The following is a 19,851-nucleotide window of genomic DNA, read 5'->3' as shown; positions in this document are numbered from 1 at the left end:
GCGGGGAGGGAGGGAGGAGAAGGAAGAGGGAGCGGGGAGGGAGGGAGGAGAAAGCTGAGCCCCGCACCGCGCGCTTCCCGGGCTGCTCCACTAACAGTCCCGCCCCAGTGAGAGCGCGCTCCGCAGAGCCACCTCTCCAGCTCCGCTGAGCTGAGCGCCTCTCTGCATCTCTTTAGAGCTGGCCCCTGTAGGCCGGCCACCAGCGGCATGACTGACGTCCTGCTTCAGTCCGACTGCAGCCTTAAGGCAGTGTGCGAACCCCTGGAGCGCTGCTGCCTCGATCAGCTGGAGGAGCCGGGGAGCAAGCGTCCCCCCAACACGGGCGCCAGGCTCTGGGGCCGAGTGCGCAGCAAGCTGCTCCGCCACAAGGTGCTAGGCTGCTGGGACTGCGGGGTCTGAGCGGGATGGGCTATAGAGGGGCTGGGGTGGGGGCGCTCCTGGGGCACAGCTCTCTGCCTGTGAAGGCCCCTGCCTGCTCTAAGGAGTTCAGGACAGAGGCCGGGTCTGTGTGTGGGTCTGCTCCAAGTGTCTTGAACTTGATGATGACTGCTTGTTGCTACCCATACCCCAACCCTGGCTGACTTCTCTGCCTCTGTCCTCTCAGGAAAGAGGGGATTGCCTCCTGCACAAGTGGACTCTTTTTGGCTGCTTTCTGAGTCTATAGTGAGTGAGGCTAAACGAACCAGGTTGGGGTTCCTGAGCCTATGGTACTCCCTGAAAGCAGCACAGGCCTGACACCCCACCAACCCCATGAATATTGCTGGCTTTGTCTTTGCTGAGGGGAACCTCAACACATCCACCATGTGAGGTTTCTTTGTGCAAATTGAAGGATCATTCTTACTGGGGGGGCGCGGGGAGCAGCTAGTGGAGAGGTAATGTTGTGCTGGGGGCGGGGGCTCTAGGCTGCCTCTTCAGGGACCACCCAGATGACTGCTGGCCTAGTGCCCCCTGGGCACCAGGCAGCTCAGCATGCCAGGGGGTTGCTGACCCAGCAGGCGGCTCAGATGGAGCTGTGCCAGTGCAAACTGCCTGTCCTGCCTGCAGCCCCAGACCTGAGTTGGGATTAAAGTCTGAGATAGAAGCTGACTGTCCTGCAGTTGGGCAGACTGCCTTTAGGCTGGCTTTAGGCCCTGACATTAGGGATCTGAGCAAGAGCCAGACCCAGTGCCCAGCACACAGTAAGCGCTTGATAACTCTGCAGACCAAATCAACAGCCCAAGATGTCTCAGGGAGTCAGTGCTGGCTGGCCAGGGCCATGTTCATCCTTCAAGATAACAAAAGGAAGGCTTTGGCCAGTCTGATGGGGGCTGTAAGCCTTCCTGTGGGTCAGAGGAGGACCCTCACTGTGTATGATCTTTTAGCCAGCCAGCATGGAAGCTCCTGGCACCTGCCAAGAGGAAATGATCTTGGGCCTATAGGTACCTTGTTTAGTTTCATCTCCTGCCAATGAGGCATACTTAAAGGTAACATCAGTTCTGGAAAGTGCTAGGCAGGGTGGCAACTTGAGCTACCCTGCTTTGGCCTCTGTGTCACCTTAAGCCTCCCCTGGGGACCAGGCTAGCAGAGTCCTGCTGGCCCTGCTGCTACCAGAGCAGAGCCCCTCTGTGCTGAAGCAGCTGTCTGTGCCCAGCAGCATGGAGCCACCCCTCCCTGTCTCCCTTCCCTGGCCCTTGCTGAGGCTAGCAGATACCAGCTCAAAGCTCACCATCTATTCCTAAAGCTCAAGGTTTGCAAGAAACAGCCCAGAGGTTTCTGACCCTTTGCATTTACCTGCCTCTTGGGGAAGGTGTCTGGTAGTTGGGGTTACATTTTTAAACTCCAAAGCACAGACTTTCTGTTCTCCTGTCGTATGTGGCTGACAAAACCAAGAAGCCACTTCAGCAACTCTAGGTGAGTTTGCCTCTGGTGGTGTCAACCACTCACTCCATGTCTTGTGGTGATTTCTGGGCAAGGGTAGTGGGCTGGCCAGGTGCTGGACTGCTGAGCAGGTTGGTGTCAGTGCCACTTCAGGGAAGCTCTAGTGCTGGGATGTGTCGTATAGTGGGTGACTCATTCCCCTAGTACATGGCGTGTGACAGTGTGTCAGCACCCCAGACTCTGTGGGTGATGGAAGGACATCCATTCTCCTGTGCCTGTCTCACTGTGCATTGGCTGGTAGGTGCACAGGCAAGTCTGAGGCCTGCTGTACTCTTCCTTTCCTTCCCTAACCTCATTGACCTGTTCCTTCCAGTGTATTCTGCTCACTACCAGGCCAAGGGGGCTGGAATGAGACAGCAGTTTAGGCCGAGTGGGGACAGGAAGGGCTGCCTCACAAACTCATTAATGGTGCCCTAAGGATTTAATGTTGTGTATGCTAAGACACCTGTGGCCCTTCTGCTCCAATTTAACCGGTCATTAAAGGTTGGAGGAATGGGGATGACTCATCCTAGGGCCTGAGTCTGTTCTGATGCAAAGGGCCCAGTATTAAAACTGAGCCATTGAGGGCTGGGGATGTAGCTCAGTGGTTCTGCAGCCTGCCTCACAAGTGCAAGGTCCCAAGTTTGAGCCCTGGTACATACACACACACACACACACACACACACAAACTGAGCCTTTGAAATAGTGTGGGGCTTCTGGTCCCAGGAGCCTCTAGCTGCTGGGGGAAGAGAGGCAGGGGCCTCTCTCAAGCTTTTCTTGAGGCCCAGGGGGACTGGGGTAGGATTGCTTTTGTCCCCAAGCAAGTTCTAGAGCTGGAGCCTCATTCTGGCCCCTGACTTGGCAGTTGGTTTGTTGTGCAAGCATTTAGCAGAGCAGACACGTGGCATTTGGGTTTGTGGGTTCTGCCAGCGCTCTCAGAATTTAACTTGTATTTCTACTTTATTTTTTCCCCTGAAATCATACTTAAGTAGACCAGGCTCTGTGCCTTGCCCTGCCTCCCATTCTGCATGCTTCTTTGGAAGGGGCTACAGAGGAATCCCATTCTCAACGCTTGTAACACCCAGAAGTGTTTTGTTTTGTTTTGTTTTGTTAATAGTCAAATTCTTTGTTTTGTTTTTTGTTACCAGGGATTGAACTTGGGACCTTGTGCTTGCAAGGCAGGGGTGGGGGGACCACTGAGCTAAATCCCCGGCCCCTTATCCAGAGGTTTTGATGGAGTTCCTTATGGGAGCCATAGAGAGGCTAAGAGGGCCAGAAGTGAGGCCAGGACAGAAGCATTTGTCTGATAAGGAATTCAGGGCCCTTACAAGGCAAAGATGCTCCTGACCCACACCAGGCTGGATACTGACTGTGGGTGGGGACTCAGGCTAAACTGGCAAGATCCAGGGGAACAGAGGAGAGAGTTAAGGACAGCTTCTGGTGATTTTGTCTCTGTTTTGAGGGATTACAACCTAGGCCTGAGAATTCCCTGCTTCCAAACAGCTCCCAGGAAACAGGGAGCTGGTATTGCAAAGTCCACTTGTTTGATGATGGCCTTTGCTCCCCCTACTTATAGAGGGGGTCAGAGGTATTTCCTGAGGAAGGACAGGATGAGGACCTTTAAGGTTTAGATTGTTATAGAAGTGGCTCCCTTTGTCAACTTTATTGCCACCACTGGACAGTTCCTAGCCCATCCCAGAATGTGCCATTTAACTAGAATTCTTGATAGCACCAAGTCTGCAGACATCCACATTTCCAGAAGTTCACTTAACTGTTCACCCACTGTTCTTGTCATTGAGGATACAAGGGTGTTAGGTACAAGATACAGATATGTCTTGGGCTCACTCACTCATTGCCTGACTCTGGGCCTCCAGAAAGATTTTGAAGTCTTTCCCAATAGAAATCTGTCCTGGCTGTGGCTACCCACTGCTGTACCCTGCTGCCTTCCTCCTCTGCCAGAAGGAAGAAACCTACATTCTGTCCCATTTGCAGGCCTATCCTCATTCTCTTACATTGACCCTTCAGCTGCACACAGGAGCTCCTCCCTCTGGAACTGGATATCTCTGCCAGCAGTGCACTTCATACGGGGCCTTTATGTGGGCCAAGATAGTAGAAAGCCAGCAGGTAGAAAGCATATGTGTTTCCCTGCATTCTTGGTGCCAACATGCTTGTCACTGTGTATGGTACTCTCCAGAGCAAGACCTGGTTACTGAAGCCACACAGGTGGTTTCCTACCACTAGTGTTCCTGTCTGTTCACCATGCTGATTCCCTAAAAGCCTGTATGACGCCACAGAGCAAGAGCCCTTGACTCTGAGAATCTGATAAAGGTTCTGAAGTCCCCTCAGACTCAGACTGAGCCACCCTTTGCACAAACTGAACTATTTCAGAGGTGCTCTTGGACCCCAAAGTAGGAGTCCTTGCTCTAAACAAACCTGCCAAGCACCATTTCTTGAAACTAGGGAAGATTGGATGGCCACTGGCCTCCTTGGCATCTCTGCATCCCACACACAGCTTGACCTGTCAGCCTTACTGGGCATGGTGCCATGGCTTACCAAGGCACTAGACCAGGAAGCTGAGCCATAGTCGTTCCTGAAAAGTCAAAACTACATAGGCCCATTGTTACAGCAGTGTCCAAAGACAGGTGAGGTTTAGGCCCAGAAGAGCAGATATTTTGGAAAGAGTCCAGGAACTTCTTTCTGCAGGTGCTGGTTTGGGGGAATCCCTGGGTGTCAGTGAAGGGGCACTGATCTGAAAAGACTAGCCTCTGCTGAATGGTTCTGCTGGCTGCCCACATTTTCGGGAGCTGGTCAGCAGCCATTTGGGCTGTCATACCATGCTGGGGGCCCAAAGAGTGCTTGTGTTCTAGCACCTAAGAGGGATATACAACCCCCTGCTCCTGGACCCTGCCTGCCTGACCCTTGGAAGAAAGCCCACGTCAGCCCTGGATCCCAGTGAGGCCTGTTGATGAGGCCTGTTTTTCTTGCCCCCTCTCCCAGGGTGGACCATGGAAACTGCTCTCACACCTCTTTCTATACATAGGCTGGAGAGCTCGGAGATCCCCAAAGAGATTTCCTTGGCCCTGTTTAGACTGAGGCTTGCTCCAAAGCCAGAAGCTGAAATGATTTCCATCCTGGACGGTGACTCCAGTCAGTGCTGGTGCCTTAGCTGAGCCCCCCAGTGCAGTGACATCCACTGTGTCCATTCCTGCTCTGCCCAAATGCTTTTTCTGAGCTGTGGGAGACCTCCTCCTTGAAGCAGCCCTAGACCTCAGGCTCAGAAGAGGAAAGGGTCCAGGACAGAAGGAGTCAAGAGGCTTCACTGGTGTCCTGTTGTTTTAACTTGCTGTATGACCTTGGGCAACTCTCCTCACCTTTCTGGTTCTTTAGGATTAGTAGTGTGAAAGTGCTAAACAGGATGATTGCTTAGAATCCAGTCATATAAGGTCTTGGCCATGGCTCAAGGTTCCTATTCTTAAGCCTTAAACCCTCAAGATGCTTGGGAAGTTTGGGTGGGAGAGGTCATAGGGCTGCCCCTTAGCCAAGGCCAGCCATTCATTAAACACAGGAACAGAGAGATGAGCGGGAATGTGGGGCACACACACACCCAGTACTGGGGATTGAACCTAGGGCCTTTAGTGCCTTCACACTGAACTACATCCCCAGCCCATTCTTTATTTTGAGATAGGGACTTGCTGAGTTACCTAGGCTGGGCTTGAACTTGCAATCCTGCCTCAGCCTCCCAGGATGCCAGATTATAAGGATGCACCACCATAGCCTGCTAAATGTGGGGCATCTCAACCCCTTTCCTGAAGGAATCCCAGGGGGAGAGTACCTCCTTCATTCCCATCTCCTACATCTTAGGGCACTCATTTGGTCCACGAATATTAATGGGCACCTTCCATGGTCTCTCTATGCAGTGTAGACTGGCCTTGAACTCACTATGTAGACCAAGCTGCCCTTGAACTTGCATCAATCCTGCTGTCTCAGTCTCCTATAGTACGGGGATTATAAGGCGTGCACCACCATGCCTGACCAAAAGATTTTGGGGGGGAGGAGGGGGTGTACTGGGACCCTGTGCTTGTGAGGCAGGTGGTGGCACCACTGAGCCAAATCCCCAGCTCCAGGAGGTATTTTTAAAACAGATTTAAGTGTCGAGAAGGAATCAGCCATGAAGAATCTGGGGTCATCATATCCAGGTGAAGGAAGCAATAAGGCAAAAGCCTGGAAACGGGTGTTAAGAGGCAGACAGAGCCTGAGCAGGGCGTTGGGATGACACTAGGTGAGGGGGCAGCAGCCAGATCGCATAGGGCCCTGTAGACCTGACGAGGAACCTGGCCTTGAATGCAGGCACAGCAGGAAACTGCTGGTGTGTTTCAACACAGCTTAGTGATCGTTCTGTTCTTTGAGCATGTATTGAGCACCAGGCATTATTCTTAGCCCTTGATGTTCTATGAGGTAAGTGCTATTATTATCCACACCATTTTATATATGAGAAAACTGAGGCTCAGAGAATGACCCAGATGAAGCCACATAAGTGGCTTAGCAGAGAAAGCGCTCCAACCCAGGCAGCCTGCCCTGCACACAGGCTCATATCTACTGTGTCACGTCCCCTATGTGGCCTCTGAGGAAAAGGCCTAGAACCTACCTGGTGCCTGTGGATGTTTCTCGGTTGTCTGAGAGGTCTTGAGTCTAGTGGAGATTGGGGACATGTTCCCTGGAGGTGTGGGGCTCCCGTCTATCGGCCTTGCGGTGTGTGGTGCCAGCCCAGAGTGCTGTGCAGAGCACTGGGCATGCCAGTTACTTTTGCTGATGTGTAGTGAACCCAAGACTCAGAGCAGATGTGAGCCTGAGGGAAGAAGAGTCCACTCCAAACCGCATAGGCAGTGCAATTGCTGGTGCCCCATTTTCACTAGCAACAGGCGCTTTGCCCAGAAAAAGTGCTCCTGGCCCAGACAGGGAAGATGAAGTCAGTTTCAGAGGAGGACTTTATAATTCATACCACACTGCTGTGGTGGGCTGCAAGGTCCTTGGCCTCCACAGAGCTAGCATGAATTTCCTTGGGACCTCACAAAACCTTGCTTCAGACTGTGACCTGTAGGGTGACCCCTTCTCTTTGGGAATGGGCCTGCTGGGGGCTGCTCTTGTGCTACTCTGGCCCTGACTACCTTTACTCCCAAATGACACACTGCCTCTGTCCTTGCTACCTTGGTGTCCCCTGCTTTTCATTTGTGGCTGGTCCTGGGGTAGGGAAGGCTGTGGTCAGTGAATCAGCTCTGAGGAAGCAGAGCCCCGAGCTGTGGGGGAGCTGTGCCTGGCCTTGAAGGCCTCCAGGAAGGCTGGGTTTGAGTTTTGTCTGCTAACCCTCAAGGTCAGCTGTGCTTGGCTGAGGGCTAACAGTGTGGTGTGCAGAGAGAAGCTGAGCCACTACTGTGGGGACACTGGGGAAGGCAGGTTGCCATGGGTGCTAAGAGGCCAACCTGGCTTCAATAAAAGCCCCATCCAGAGCTGCTAAAATCCTTCCATATGTGGGCCTAGGGAACTTTAGAGTTCTTGAGGGGAGGGGAGGCAATCAAGACAAAGTGGTCTCATCCGGGTACTTGAAAAAACAGAATCACCAGAACCAGTGTGTGGCTGGCGTGGGAGTAGGTGGGCAAACTTTGGCTGCAGAGCACCCTCAGGCAGCCTGGGTGTGCCTGCTGGGCCTGTGTCTGCAGTGTGAGCCAAAGAGGCAGAGCTGGCTTGGCCTTACAGTGGGGCTGCCAGGCCACTGGGAAGAGGAAATGAAAATGTACCAAGCTTGACCCTGGTCTCTTCTGACCCAGTTGCTAGGCTGGAAGCGGGATGGAAGGCCTCGCAGTCCCTCCCTCTCCATCCTGCCTCTCCCTGAGCCTCTCAGAGCAGCCACGTTGACAGAGTCCTCCAGTGCCCTCCTCCAGGGAGGTGAGGCAGGCTGTTGGCAGCTGCCTGCCCTGCCGTGCCTCTCACGCCTGTGGTATGTCCCAATGACAGGCTAGTGTGGTATCCCAAGGGGACCCAGCTCTAAGTGTGTGATTACACTTAGGGGAGGGCACCCCAGGACCGCCACTGTGGCCCCTAGCATGGGAGCCACAGGAAAGATACCCACATCAGACACAATGCCTGGCTCAGGGCCCATTGTCGATGCCCTGGTGCTTGGCCTATGGCGGGGGTGCCCAGAGACATGTTCAGCCAGCTCTGCCTACCATTTAGCACTCTAGTCAGTGGCTGATTTTTATTGAGACCCTTCTTGAGTCACTTTCTAACATTTCTGCCTACCTCTTAGAGTGACGACTTCAGTGCACCGAATTTACTGCCCTTGTTAAAAAGCATTTCATTTTTTATTAATTTCTGAAACCATGCCTGGGCATCAAGGAAAATCCACCTGACTTCCAGGAGAGGGCCAGGATGGCAATCCTGGGGTCTGGGGGACCAAAGGCAGAGCAGAGTGGGAGTGAAATGGAGGAATAGGAGTGGTCTTGAGGGGGCAGAAGGCTGAGCTGAGTTCCTTGGGGGCTCCTGGTCCCCTGTTCTGTGACAGTGATAGTGGTTGGGGGGTGCTGAGGGAGGGAGTCGTCAGAGGTGAGGCCCAGGGGACTTGGGAAAGAGGTAGAGGCCTGGAGCCCTTGGAAACCCCTGCTGATGTTGTCAGGGTTCCTGTCATCCAGTGAGCCCCTGGGTACATCTCAGAGTTATGCTGAAAGCTGCTCGGTGCTTTTGCCCCCGAGACCAGAAGCAGCTAGTTCTGTTTGCCCCCAGCTGCCCATAGACAGAGCTACCACAGGTCCCTTACTGAAGATTAAAGGACATCATTTAAGGGCTTGTGGGGAGGGGTGGTGGCAGAAATCACTCCCAACAGACTATTGGGCAAGCTGTGTGCTTGAGGGAATGTGGCACAATTTAAAGAACATGGCCCAGCAGTCAGGACTCAGTTGAACGTGGCTCTGTTACCTGCTAGGGAGCAAGGCTAGAGGCTCCAATATCGAGAGTGGCTCAGACTCTCCAGTGCCTCCTAAGTGCCAGGCAGTGGGAGGTGACTGTGAACAGCACTCAAAGCTGAGGGGAAAAGTGATAGTGTCATATGCCTGAGGCTCCTAAGAAATGAGGCCAGGAAGAAGGGCTTGGACTTCTCAGATGAGAGCACCATGTATGTTCCTGAAACCCAGCTCTGGACAACACTCAGGTATACACAGAGCATGTTCTACTGCTAGGTCAATTTGGTGCTTCCTGTCCCAAAACATGAGGCCACTGGGGTCTAGAAACGGGAGGTGGCCTCTCCCAACCACCACCAGGACCCCAGCAGAGATCCAGCATTCTGCTGCAGGGACCTCCTAGTACTCTCCCATTACCAGTCCTAAAGATCAGCTGTTTCTCCTTGGGCTGTGACGTGACCCCGGCCTGTTTCTGTCTCCTGCCGTTGCCCCATCTCAGGGAGTCCCCTGTGTGTGTGTCATCTGTTGCATGAAGAGGTGACCAGGTGGTCTCCTCAGCCTGGCCCTTTGCAAGCCCCATTTGTCTCCCTCCTTCGAGATGATCTTATGTCCCCCAGGTACCTGTTCTACGGTGCCTGGGGTTATCGGGGTTGGTACAGTACTCAGGTGTCCCCTTCCACTGACATCCCAGGGGCTGGTTCCGCCACCCCGAGCACTAATTTAATCAGGAAATAGCAGAGTCCACATTTCCCAGGGGTTATAAATAGGCACAGCCATTCAGGCAACATCATTTCTCTGGAAAATGTGCCATGTCCCTCTCCACTCCCCACCCTCCCTTCTCTGTATTTAAATGACATCCTGAAATAGACTTGGTTTCTGGAGGCTGCTGGCCTCCTGGGAGATAAAGCATTCGTTGTCAGGGCACCCAGGGGCTGGGCAGGCCTTCCTAAGTGGGTACCAGGCCACACCTGCAGCAGGGATCGGGAATATGGCAGTGGTAGGAACTCAGCAAAGTGAAAAAGGGCCACCTTACCCAGAGGGTCAGGCGTGTGAAGCAATGCAAACAGTACCTGGCAGACAGGCTCTTGGTATGGTAGAAAGGCCGAGGGGCACAAGCAGGCCAGTGGCCTTGGGTCCATGGAGGGCTTAGAATGTCAGGCTGTAGTATCAGGAGCTGTTCTTCCTATCTCTGTCACTCCCAGGAAAGGGGACTCACATGTTGGGGGTTGTGGGGAGGTTTGTTTTGGAGGTGGCCTGCCAGACGCCAGACCCCGCCTGTGCCAGGAGGCCCGCTGTCTCCTTTCTGAGTAAGTCATGGTGATAGCAGCTGCTACTGTTGAGTGAAAGGTACAGGACCAGGTTAGGTACATTGCATATTATCTTGCAGCTTTAGCAGAGTGAGTCAGGGAGATTGGATTCTATTGCCCAGCTCTCATTCCCTGAATGTTTGGGACTAGGCAGGTTCTTTATATTTTAAGCTTGGTGTCTTTGTCTGTAAAATGAGAGTAGCTACAAAAGCTAAAATCACACAGGCTTGTTACAGTGGCTGAGATGCTATGTATGATGGGTTTATCAGTTTTAGACTTACCGAAAATGCACAGAATACGTAAGACAGCAGCCCTGTGAGGCAGGCGTGGGTACCCTATGAAGGAACTGAAGTTCATTGACCTGCCCAAATCACTTGGTTGAGTGAAAGACCTGGGCCACCCTGACTTCCAGTCCATGTCCTTTTCCCATTCAAGCTGCATCCAGATGCCACTCTAGGACTTGGGGAGAACCACTGGCTCAGTTCAGAGCAGCTGCCAGGAAATGCCAGGTCATGGGAAGCTGGGACGGAAGAGCTTGAGGGAATCCAGCTAGGTCCCTAGAGAGATCTGCTTTCAGAAGGGCTGGTCATTCCAGAATGTATCTCTCAATGGATGCATCTGCCTCAGTCAGCCGACAGAGAGCAGTTGAGATCCCTTTTCCCCATGGCCACTGCTGGGGGCCCGAGGTGGGGACAGAACCAGTGGTCTGAACAGGATGAAAGAACTACAAGAAGCAGCCTGCTAAAGACCGAGGGAGGGGTTGGGACAAAGTTGAGAGAGGGAGGATTCAGGACAGAAGCCAAAGTCGGGTGTCACTGGGGCCAGTGGAACCCTTGGCCGTGACTATTCCGGACCAAAGACCCTAGATGGCAGGGGTCCTCCCTGGAGCTGCCTGGTTCTCCCCACACTGCCTTCTCCATCTCCTCTCCTCACCTCACTCCCTGCTCCAGGTAGGGACTGATGGCTGAAGACAGAGCCTGGGCCACAGCTGCCCAGATGCAGGCCCTAGAGCCAGCCAGGTACGGCCCCTAGGCCCTGTCTGGGGTGACAGAAGGTGTGGGAAGGACTTGGGCTGACCCAGATCCAGTTTTCCTGTGGGGGATATTGGCCTGTGAGAGCAGCAATGTTGAAACCATGGTGTGACAGATGTCCTAGGGCAAGGTGGGCTGGAAGAGCTTGAAGAGAGTGAATTTGCAGGTCCTCGGCTGCCAACTGAGTCCAGGCATCTAGTATCAGCCCCCTCTGCAGATGAAAGCCCCAGGCTCAGGCTTGGCTCACTGTGGGGGCCCAGACCTCAGGGGTGAAAACAGAGGGGACCTTAAAAATGGTGTAGGTGCTGAGAAAGGAGAGACTCTAAAGGCTGATTACAAAGCCTTCTAAAGTCAGGTGGTGTCCAATTCTTTGCTTTTTACTACACGGATGAGGACTTAATTAACAGCTGAGAGATCATTTAAAATAATGTTTGAAAATAGGTACAGAGGTAATTTAAGGCAAATAACATGAGAAGTTAGTGACTCACGTAACATTGCTATACTAAAACTTCTCAGCCTCATCTAGTGATTTGTGTGGACAAAATGCTTCCGTGTTTACAATATTTAAAAGAAAACCAAAAAATTCTGAACAGAATAGGTGCTAAACCTCATTTTATTCTAGCAGAAATATAAGATTCATAGCAATGCATGAACTAAGGCAAGAAAAATGTTCTACCTGTCTCATTCAGAGACACAATTCCAGCAAAATGCCACTTTGCTGCTTGGTATTCATTAAAATTTGTAGTATATCAGAGTTTTTTACTGTGTGTTGCTAATCTTGGCACAGTAATAATAAATTCAGAACATACATTACATATTCAGAGATTTTTAGTCTTAGGAAATTTTCATTTCAATGTATAGATGTATTTTGGGAGTAAACTATAATAGGCTGATGAATAAAAGACTTGAAAATTATAAGCCAAAAGGAACCTGTTAAGGAGAAATGGAACAGAAACATAAGGAGAAAAAGACAAAGCAGGCTTTCTGTAAGGGAAAGAAGAGCTTGCTTGTATGTTTTTAAGTGGATGATAGTGGGTATCAAATCATTACTCTAATTATATTCCTCTGCATACATTTAAGGAATGATGTAATGGTTTTATTTTAAGATATCAGTATTTACATTATACTGGAAATTATATTCTTCACAGCTATTTACACTTGCTCCAGAAATGTTGACTTCAAAATGTGCTTGGGCGTACATAGTTTTTCAAAATTATTTTGCGGGTGCTCAAGCAAAATGGTTTGAAGGCCAATGAGTTAGAGGAATGAAGTCCTGAGAGGCCCCTGTGCCTCCATCCCTCACCCAGCACCCTATCCTGGGAGCTGCAGCCTAAATCTGGGGACCTGGCCTGTGGGGGAGCCAGCGGCTCAGCCCAAGTGGTCTCATTGTGTCCTCGCAATGATCTGGGAGGCCAGTTCTGTTATTGGCTGTGGAGTATAAGAGAAGGCTCAGCAAGGTAACAATTTGTCCATGTCCTGCTACTGAAAGCTGCAAAGCCAGGATTCAAACCCAGGCAGCTGACTCCGGACAACAGATGCTTACCTCTGCATCGCACTGCCTTCCCATTCAGCAGCCTTGAATGCACTGCAAGAGGCTAAATCTCCTCCAACCACTCCAATTTGGGTAGTTGAGCAAGTTGCTTACCTTTTATGACCTTCAGTTGGTGCATCTATGAAATGGATCGACAGCACCCATCTTGGAGCATAGCAGTCAGCCAACACCTTGTAACGGGCATGCACCCTAACAGAGGGTCCCTTGCCTCCTCCATGGAGCCACAGGGACCTCAGGGCTAGAACTACCTTGAAGGGTTCACTGCAAGATGAGCATCAAGGCTTCTACCGGGCTGGCTGGTGAGCAGTTCCCCACCAACAGGGAGAGTGCTGGCTTGGTCCCTGAGCTGCCCCACCTCTCAGTGACAGCCCCTCTCTTTCTTTCTCTGCAGTTGGATCCACAGACTGTAGAAACCAAGAACTGGCACACTGATGTGATCGAGATGAACGGGGTGAGCCCAGGAGATAGGAGATGCCTGAGCAGTGGGTGGGCACCCCTCCCCTCGTCCCTCAGCGCTCCACCCCACCCCACGCCACCAATCTCTGCCCATACCCATCCCTCTCCCAGCTGCAGTCCCAGAGTAGAGGGAGGTCTTGGGGGTAGAGGCAGCCTGCTGCAGTCCTGAAGAGGGAGACCCCTGTGTTTTGGGGAAACGTCTCAGACACTCATACCATGTACCTGCCTCATCTCCCAACCAGATCAAAGTGGAATTCTCCATGAAATTCACCAGCCGGGACATGAGCTTGAAGAGGACTCCATCCAAAAAGCAGACGGGTGTCTTTGGGGTGAAGATCAGCGTGGTGACTAAGTAGGTGCTGTCTGGTCTCCACCAGTCCCTGCCTCCCAGTATCGCTTGCACATGCTAACACCTAATTAGTCACACACATGCGCGCACATACACGCGCGCACACACACACACACACACACACACACTCAGTAGTAACAGGTGGCCAGTTTGGAGGCTGAAAGTGGCCTGTAGAGGTTTGTTCTCTGGCTGACCTAGTGCTTCAGAAACAAGAGTGATCATGGAAACAGTAAAAGATAAGGGATAGGCACAAATTGTTTACTTCTTGAGGTAAATGGGAAGATTTGACTCTAGGTCTGCATTTGGGTTTGGTAGCCACAGGCCGAGGTCCAAGGAGTGGCAGCCCCTTGGGAAAAGGCAATCCTTCAGGTCATGCCACCCTTCTGTGCCCCTTGTCTCCAGTTCCTGACCCTGCTCCCTTCTACCTGTTGGGCCCCCATAAGCACTTTTTTTTCTTGATGTGCTAGGGATTGAACCCACGGTCTCACACAAGTGCTCTACCACAGAGTTATATCCCCTGCCCTCATAAGCATTTGTTTTGTTTTGGTTTGGTTTGGTTTTTTGAGACAGGGTCTTGCTATGTAGTCCAAGCTGACCTTGAACTCACTGTATAGCCCAGGCTGCCCTCATACTACAGTGATCCTCCTGCCTGAGCCTCCCAAGGGCTGGGATTACAGGCGTGCGCCACCACTGGCAGCATTTGATTTTGAGGGAGCATTCCTTCTCAAGAGTCTTTAGGCTACCTCCCAGAACTTCTTCCTACCTGTGTCCCTTGCTGTGTCTCAGCCACCCAGCCTTGGCAGGACTGGCGGTATGGCCTCTTCCTCAGCTCTTTCTGTGCCCCTGCTTGTGACCTGAGAGGATCGACCTACCTTAGGCCAAGTTATGCTGGGGTCGGGGGCTAGATAATGCACCTGGCAATGCAAGACTCCCTCTACCCAACCCTTGCATTCTGTCCCCAGGCGAGAGCGCTCCAAGGTGCCCTACATTGTGCGGCAGTGTGTGGAAGAGGTGGAGAAGAGAGGCATTGAGGAGGTCGGCATCTACCGGATATCAGGGGTAGCCACAGACATCCAGGCGTTGAAAGCCGTCTTTGATGCCAGTGAGTCTGGGGTCCCATCTGGTTGGGGTAGGTGCCCAAGCAGGCTGATAGGAGAACACAGTGGGACCAGGAGGCCTCCATGGAGCCTGTGACCTGAAGGCTGTGACCACCATGGCACGAGGTAGACTTTCTGAGTCGCAGTGGCAAGCACACATTCTGTACGTTATGTCATCTTCCCCCACTCTGTTCTCTTATCCACTGTTATAACCAAGGAAATGGATGGAGCTCAAAAAGGCCAACTCACTTGCCCAGGGTTCTTCCAGTTTGTAGGTTTAGAGTGTGGATTTAAACTCAGAACCTTCTAACTCCAGAGTTGTGTTCTCAGCTTTTGTGCTAGTGCCAAGGGTCTAGTGGGCCGCGGGGACATTAAAGTGTTGAGCCTGGGCTTGCTGGCTCAGGCTACCCTCTGCTGTGGGTCAGTTCTACCTTTGTGTAAACTCCTCAGTGGCGGGGCCCAACCCTCCTGGTTTCCTCTTTCCATATCTTGGTCAGGCTGCAGCAGCAGCAGCAGCAACCAGTGGTTAGGAAGCTTGAAGTGGCCAGTAGTCAGTCCAGGTAGAGAGGGGCCTGGCAGGGAAGCCTGGAGTGGAAGATGGGGTAGGGCCAGGAACATGCTCGCACATGACTCCCCTGTGCAACCTGGAATTTAGAGCTTTGTCAGAACATGATTTTAGGTGTGAAGAATGCATAGGTCCTTCCAGGGAGGCTTGGCAATGGGAAGATTCCAGTTGGCAGGAGGGTGCATGCCATTTGGTATGGGTGTGGCTCGGGTGCTCTAGATGACAAGTTGTTTTCTTCCCTTCTCTGGGAAGCCACAGCAGACAGACCTCAGCCTGGCTCTCTCTGCTTCCTCTACTCCCGCAGCTAACAGAGCCAAGTCACAGAACCTGTGGCCACTATTTACATCCTCTCTTTCTGGAGGAGACTAGAGACGGAGATGGGGCAGGTGGGGGTTGGCCTGGGATAAATCTGAGGGCTGGCTGCTAGGGATGGGGGGCGAGTCAGGGGTCGGCACAACTGCTGACCTACTCCCCTCCCCTGTAGATAACAAGGACATCCTGCTGATGCTGAGCGACATGGACATCAATGCCATCGCTGGCACCCTCAAGCTATACTTCCGGGAACTGCCAGAGCCCCTCCTTACAGACCGACTTTACCCAGCCTTCATGGAGGGCATCGGTGAGGTCCTGAGGGCAGGGCTGAGTCGAGCAGGCCTCCCTGGCCAGGGAAGTCTGCGGCAAGAGTCCACAGCCTCCCTTGCCCATTGACCTGTTCAGTGCTGAGGGGTCCCAAGGGCAAGGTGTGGCCTGCTGGAACATGGGGCAGGGGCTATTCCCTCTCTCCCTACCTCCCACATCCCTGAGGGCAGCCTCTTTCTCCTTGAACAGTCCTGCTTGCTTAGAAACACAGGTTTTTAGGGAAGACTTCCCTGAAGTGGGCAAGCAGAAGCTGACTCCCCAGAACCAAGGAAGAGGCTGTTTTGAGCCTGAGGGCACTGGGACTGGCTGGTGTTGAGCTTTCCAGAACTGTTCACCTCTGCCAGGGGTGCTGGCCAGCAGGGATTCAGCCTTATCTACTTGGGCCAAGTTCAGGCCTGGCATGTCCCTCTTGCCTTTTCTTTTCCTGGGGCAGGGAGGGCTTTAGCCCTCACAGAGAGTGAGAAGCCCCAGAGAAAGCTGCTGCTTGCTCCCATGAGCCAGCATCTGAGGCAGTTGACAGAGAAAGTGTTCCCATCCCTGGCAGAATGTGCCATCATTGGGGACCCCACTGGGGGGTGAAATCCAGTGTAGGAGGAAAGGACAATAACAAGGACAAGGTACTAGTTGTAGTGGGCCCTCTTGGAGGAGCTGGCTGCTAACAGGCCATCCAAATTCTGGGCCTTCCCTGCCAGGATGCTTCAACCCCTGAGCTCTCCCTCATGCTCATGGCCCTGGTGGCTTCCTCAAGGGCTTTTCCACCCCAGGACCTGAGCCCCAGTCTAGCCTCTTCTCTTCCCCACAGCCCTGTCAGACCCTGCTGCCAAGGAAAACTGCATGATGCACCTGCTCCGCTCCCTGCCCGACCCCAACCTCATCACCTTCCTCTTCCTGCTGGAACACTTGAAAAGGTAAGAGCAGAGCACATCCAAGGGGAAGGCCGGGAGCTGATAAAGTCTCGCATGTCCTGCTATGGGACCCGGCTTCCTCAGCACCTCCGCATGAGTGCTGGCTTTTGCTGGGCCACTGGCAATAGCATGAGGGTTTGCATTTCAGCTTTAAACAGGGTCTTGCTAGGCTTCCCAGACTGGGTTGAACTTGGGATCCTCCTGCCTCAGCATCCCAGAGTACTGGGATTACAGGCATGTGCCACTATGCCCAGCTTGCTTTTCAATTTCTTGCACTCACATTCTTCTTTTAGGAAATATGTGGGTCCTGATAGCAACCTCAAGCACCAGCCTTGAAATGTCCAGAATGGCAGGTCTAGAGCAAGAGCCATAAATAAACTTTATGGTTATTGGGCCCCCACCTGTCAGTGGTTCATTTGGTCAGTTTTATAATTTTTCAAGTGAAGTAGAATGAGCAGAATGAGGGTACACTGTGGGCAGTAAGCTAAGTATTGTTTTGTTCAGTCACCTATAGATGTGGGTACTCGGTTATAACAGAATATATTTGTCATTATGGGTCAAGAGCTCAACCTATATCTTTTTAACAAATAGAGAAACTAAGTCCCAAACCCAGCAGGGACTTGGGCTATAGATGTGTCCTTAGGGCCCACATCTTCCAAATCCTGAAAGAAGACCCTTCTCGCCCTCCCCTAAACCTTCCACAGTCAAGATACACCAAGAGCTGCTCAAGCTGACACCTGCCCATGGTTCAGAACTGAGAGGTGTCTTCTTCACTTACTCTTGATCCTGGAACTGATTCCAGGCATGAGTGGGACTGGAATCCCTTAAACCCACGTGTTCTCCAGGACCAGAGAGCCCCAGGAGGACTGCTGTGTGCTCCAGCACCCCCAAGTTCAGTCCCACCCTTGGGTCCAGGCTCCTGCTACAGTTTAGCCAGGCCAGGCTTAGGAAGGCCAGTGGAGATCTGGATGTATCTAGGGCTACTATCTTGTTTTTCCCATTATGAGACATTTTCCCTCTGGTTTGGCCAGAACCAAAGCCCCAACCAAGTCCCAAATAGTTTGGCAAGCATCCTGGGGAGGACGCAGAGGAGTGGGAAAGGAAAATTCATTAGGTTTTCCACCCTGGGAACTGGGCACAGTCTGTTCCCACATCTGGGCCCCTGACTGGAGCTGTGTGTTTCGGGAGCGGGGGAGGTAGGTCCGCAGCACAGCTGCCTGCTGGCATCGCGATGTTCGCCTGTCTCCAAAACAGTCAGCAGGCACATCCATGGCTCCTGCCCAGAGGGTGTGACTGATGGTGTCAGAGGGAGTGGGGTGGCAGGCACTGCCCAGGATGGCTGTGTCTTGGCCCCAGAAACATTTCCTAGGGTGGGGAGAGGCCCTAGCTTCTCAATGTGTTTGGTGATACTGAGCCTGCCTGGATACCAGCCACAGATGGCAACTCCTGCTGTCACTCAGAGGACATAAAAAAGCATCAGGAGCAGGGAGGAGGAGTGGGGAAAATCCAAAAGGAAGCAGCTCTGGGATCCCCTAAGCAGGCCCTTCTGGAGGAGCGGGGAGGACAGCCCTGGCCTCCGCCTGGGGTTAAGGCTGTTCCTGCTGTAGCTGAACAGGAAGCATTGCAGATCCAGTGAGCAGATGCTGCCAGGCTCCAGGCCCTCCCCACCGTGCCCCATCTACTAAGACTCTTCTCTAGACATTCCCCGCAGCTAGATAGCTGTATCATGGGTGCCACAGTTACTTTCTCATTGCTGGGACAAAATACCCAACACAACTTAAAGGAGGAAAGGTTTATTTTAGCTCAGTTTTTAGAAATTTCAGTCCCTAGTCCGCCGACTCTGAGGCAGGGTGGATTGGCAGATGGGCGTAGCAAAAGAGACCATCCATGGCTTGGCAGATGAAGCAGCAAGTGCTCAAGGCAGGAGTGCTTCCTACCAGGCTTCATCTGCCAGCATCACACCCAGGTATAAACCCATCAGTGGACTAATCCAGCACCACACACCTGTCGTCCAGTCACCTCCCAAAAGCCCCACCCCCGCCAGAGTGCGTGAGGTGTAACAATGGGCAATGAGCAGAGGGGTTAAGAACATGAGTTCTTAGGGCCGGGGATTTAGCTCAGTGGTTCCACCACCTGCCTCACAAGGTCCCGAGTTCGATCCCCATGTACCAACAAAAAGAGAACCTGAGTTCTTGGGCAGACTGCCAGGTTCTCATTCCAACTCTACATAGCACTTGCTAGCCATGTGGCTGTGGGCAAGTCCCTGAACTTCTTTGTACTTTGGTTTCTTTATCCCTACAATAGGATGATGATACTAATAGTATTTACCTCAAAAGATCATAACAAGTGTGTGTGTTATTACCAGGAAAGTTCTCTAAATAGTAATGGTTTGTCTCTAAAGCAAGGAAGTTGGAATTGATAGCTGTGGGTCTTTCTGGCCTGGAAGTTCACAGGAGGCAGCCTGTATGCTGGGAATCTCCTATAGCAATATCCAGGGATGTAGCTGGGGCTGTGGGTGCCTGGCTCAGTATCCTTCCCACCAGCAGGACTCTACCCTTTGGAGAGGGAGGCTAGTTGACCACCATCTGGGAGTTCCTATAGCTAAGACCAAGGGTCCCAGAGCTCCAAGTGGCTGCTGAGGAATGACTTTTTGTTCTCGCTACTCTCCCTTTCAGGGTTGCTGAGAAGGAACCCATCAACAAAATGTCACTTCACAACCTGGCCACTGTGTTTGGCCCCACGTTACTGAGACCCTCAGAAGTGGAGAGCAAAGCACATCTCACATCAGCTGCAGACATCTGGTCCCATGATGTCATGGCACAGGTACCACCAGAGGGATAGAGAGAAAAGCTCAGAGTGCCCACACTCTGCCCTGCTGAGCAGCTGAGTTGATTTGTGTGTAGGATGCCACCAGGAAGGCAAGGCATGGACAATCCTGCCCCTCCCAGTTGGAAAAGAAATGTAAGGGCCCAGAGAATGTCTGTCCCAGGTGCTGACTGCTTTCTTGTGGGGGGGCCTTTGTCTCAGAAAGCAAGCCCCAGGATGGAGAAAACTCCTAGGGGTCTTATTGTTATGCATGAATGCCCTGGGGTTGCTTTCAAGGACAT

General features: G+C 52.4%; 1 protein-coding gene across 4 annotated transcripts in view; it reads left to right on the top strand.

Moving 5' to 3' along the window:
- Positions 1-19,851, top strand: part of Abr (ABR activator of RhoGEF and GTPase) — a 150,936-nt gene that overhangs the window by 127,031 nt on the left and 4,054 nt on the right. For 3 of the 4 annotated variants that reach the window (XM_010642189.3, XM_019210375.1, XM_010642188.3), the window contains 6 exons: positions 13,125-13,184; positions 13,432-13,541; positions 14,501-14,640; positions 15,685-15,819; positions 16,642-16,747; positions 19,420-19,567. In XM_010642189.3, coding sequence (XP_010640491.1) covers positions 13,125-13,184; positions 13,432-13,541; positions 14,501-14,640; positions 15,685-15,819; positions 16,642-16,747; positions 19,420-19,567 — 699 coding nt within the window. Of the gene's footprint in view, positions 1-90; positions 370-13,124; positions 13,185-13,431; positions 13,542-14,500; positions 14,641-15,684; positions 15,820-16,641; positions 16,748-19,419; positions 19,568-19,851 lie in introns of those variants that run through there. The other variant, XM_010642190.3, reaches the window with a different exon arrangement.

Source organism: Fukomys damarensis, unplaced genomic scaffold, assembly GCF_012274545.1.
Source record: "Fukomys damarensis isolate Sample0158 unplaced genomic scaffold, DMR_v1.0_HiC HiC_scaffold_13, whole genome shotgun sequence".
Lineage (NCBI taxonomy): Eukaryota > Metazoa > Chordata > Mammalia > Rodentia > Bathyergidae > Fukomys > Fukomys damarensis.
This window is presented reverse-complemented; position numbering and strand designations above follow the sequence as displayed.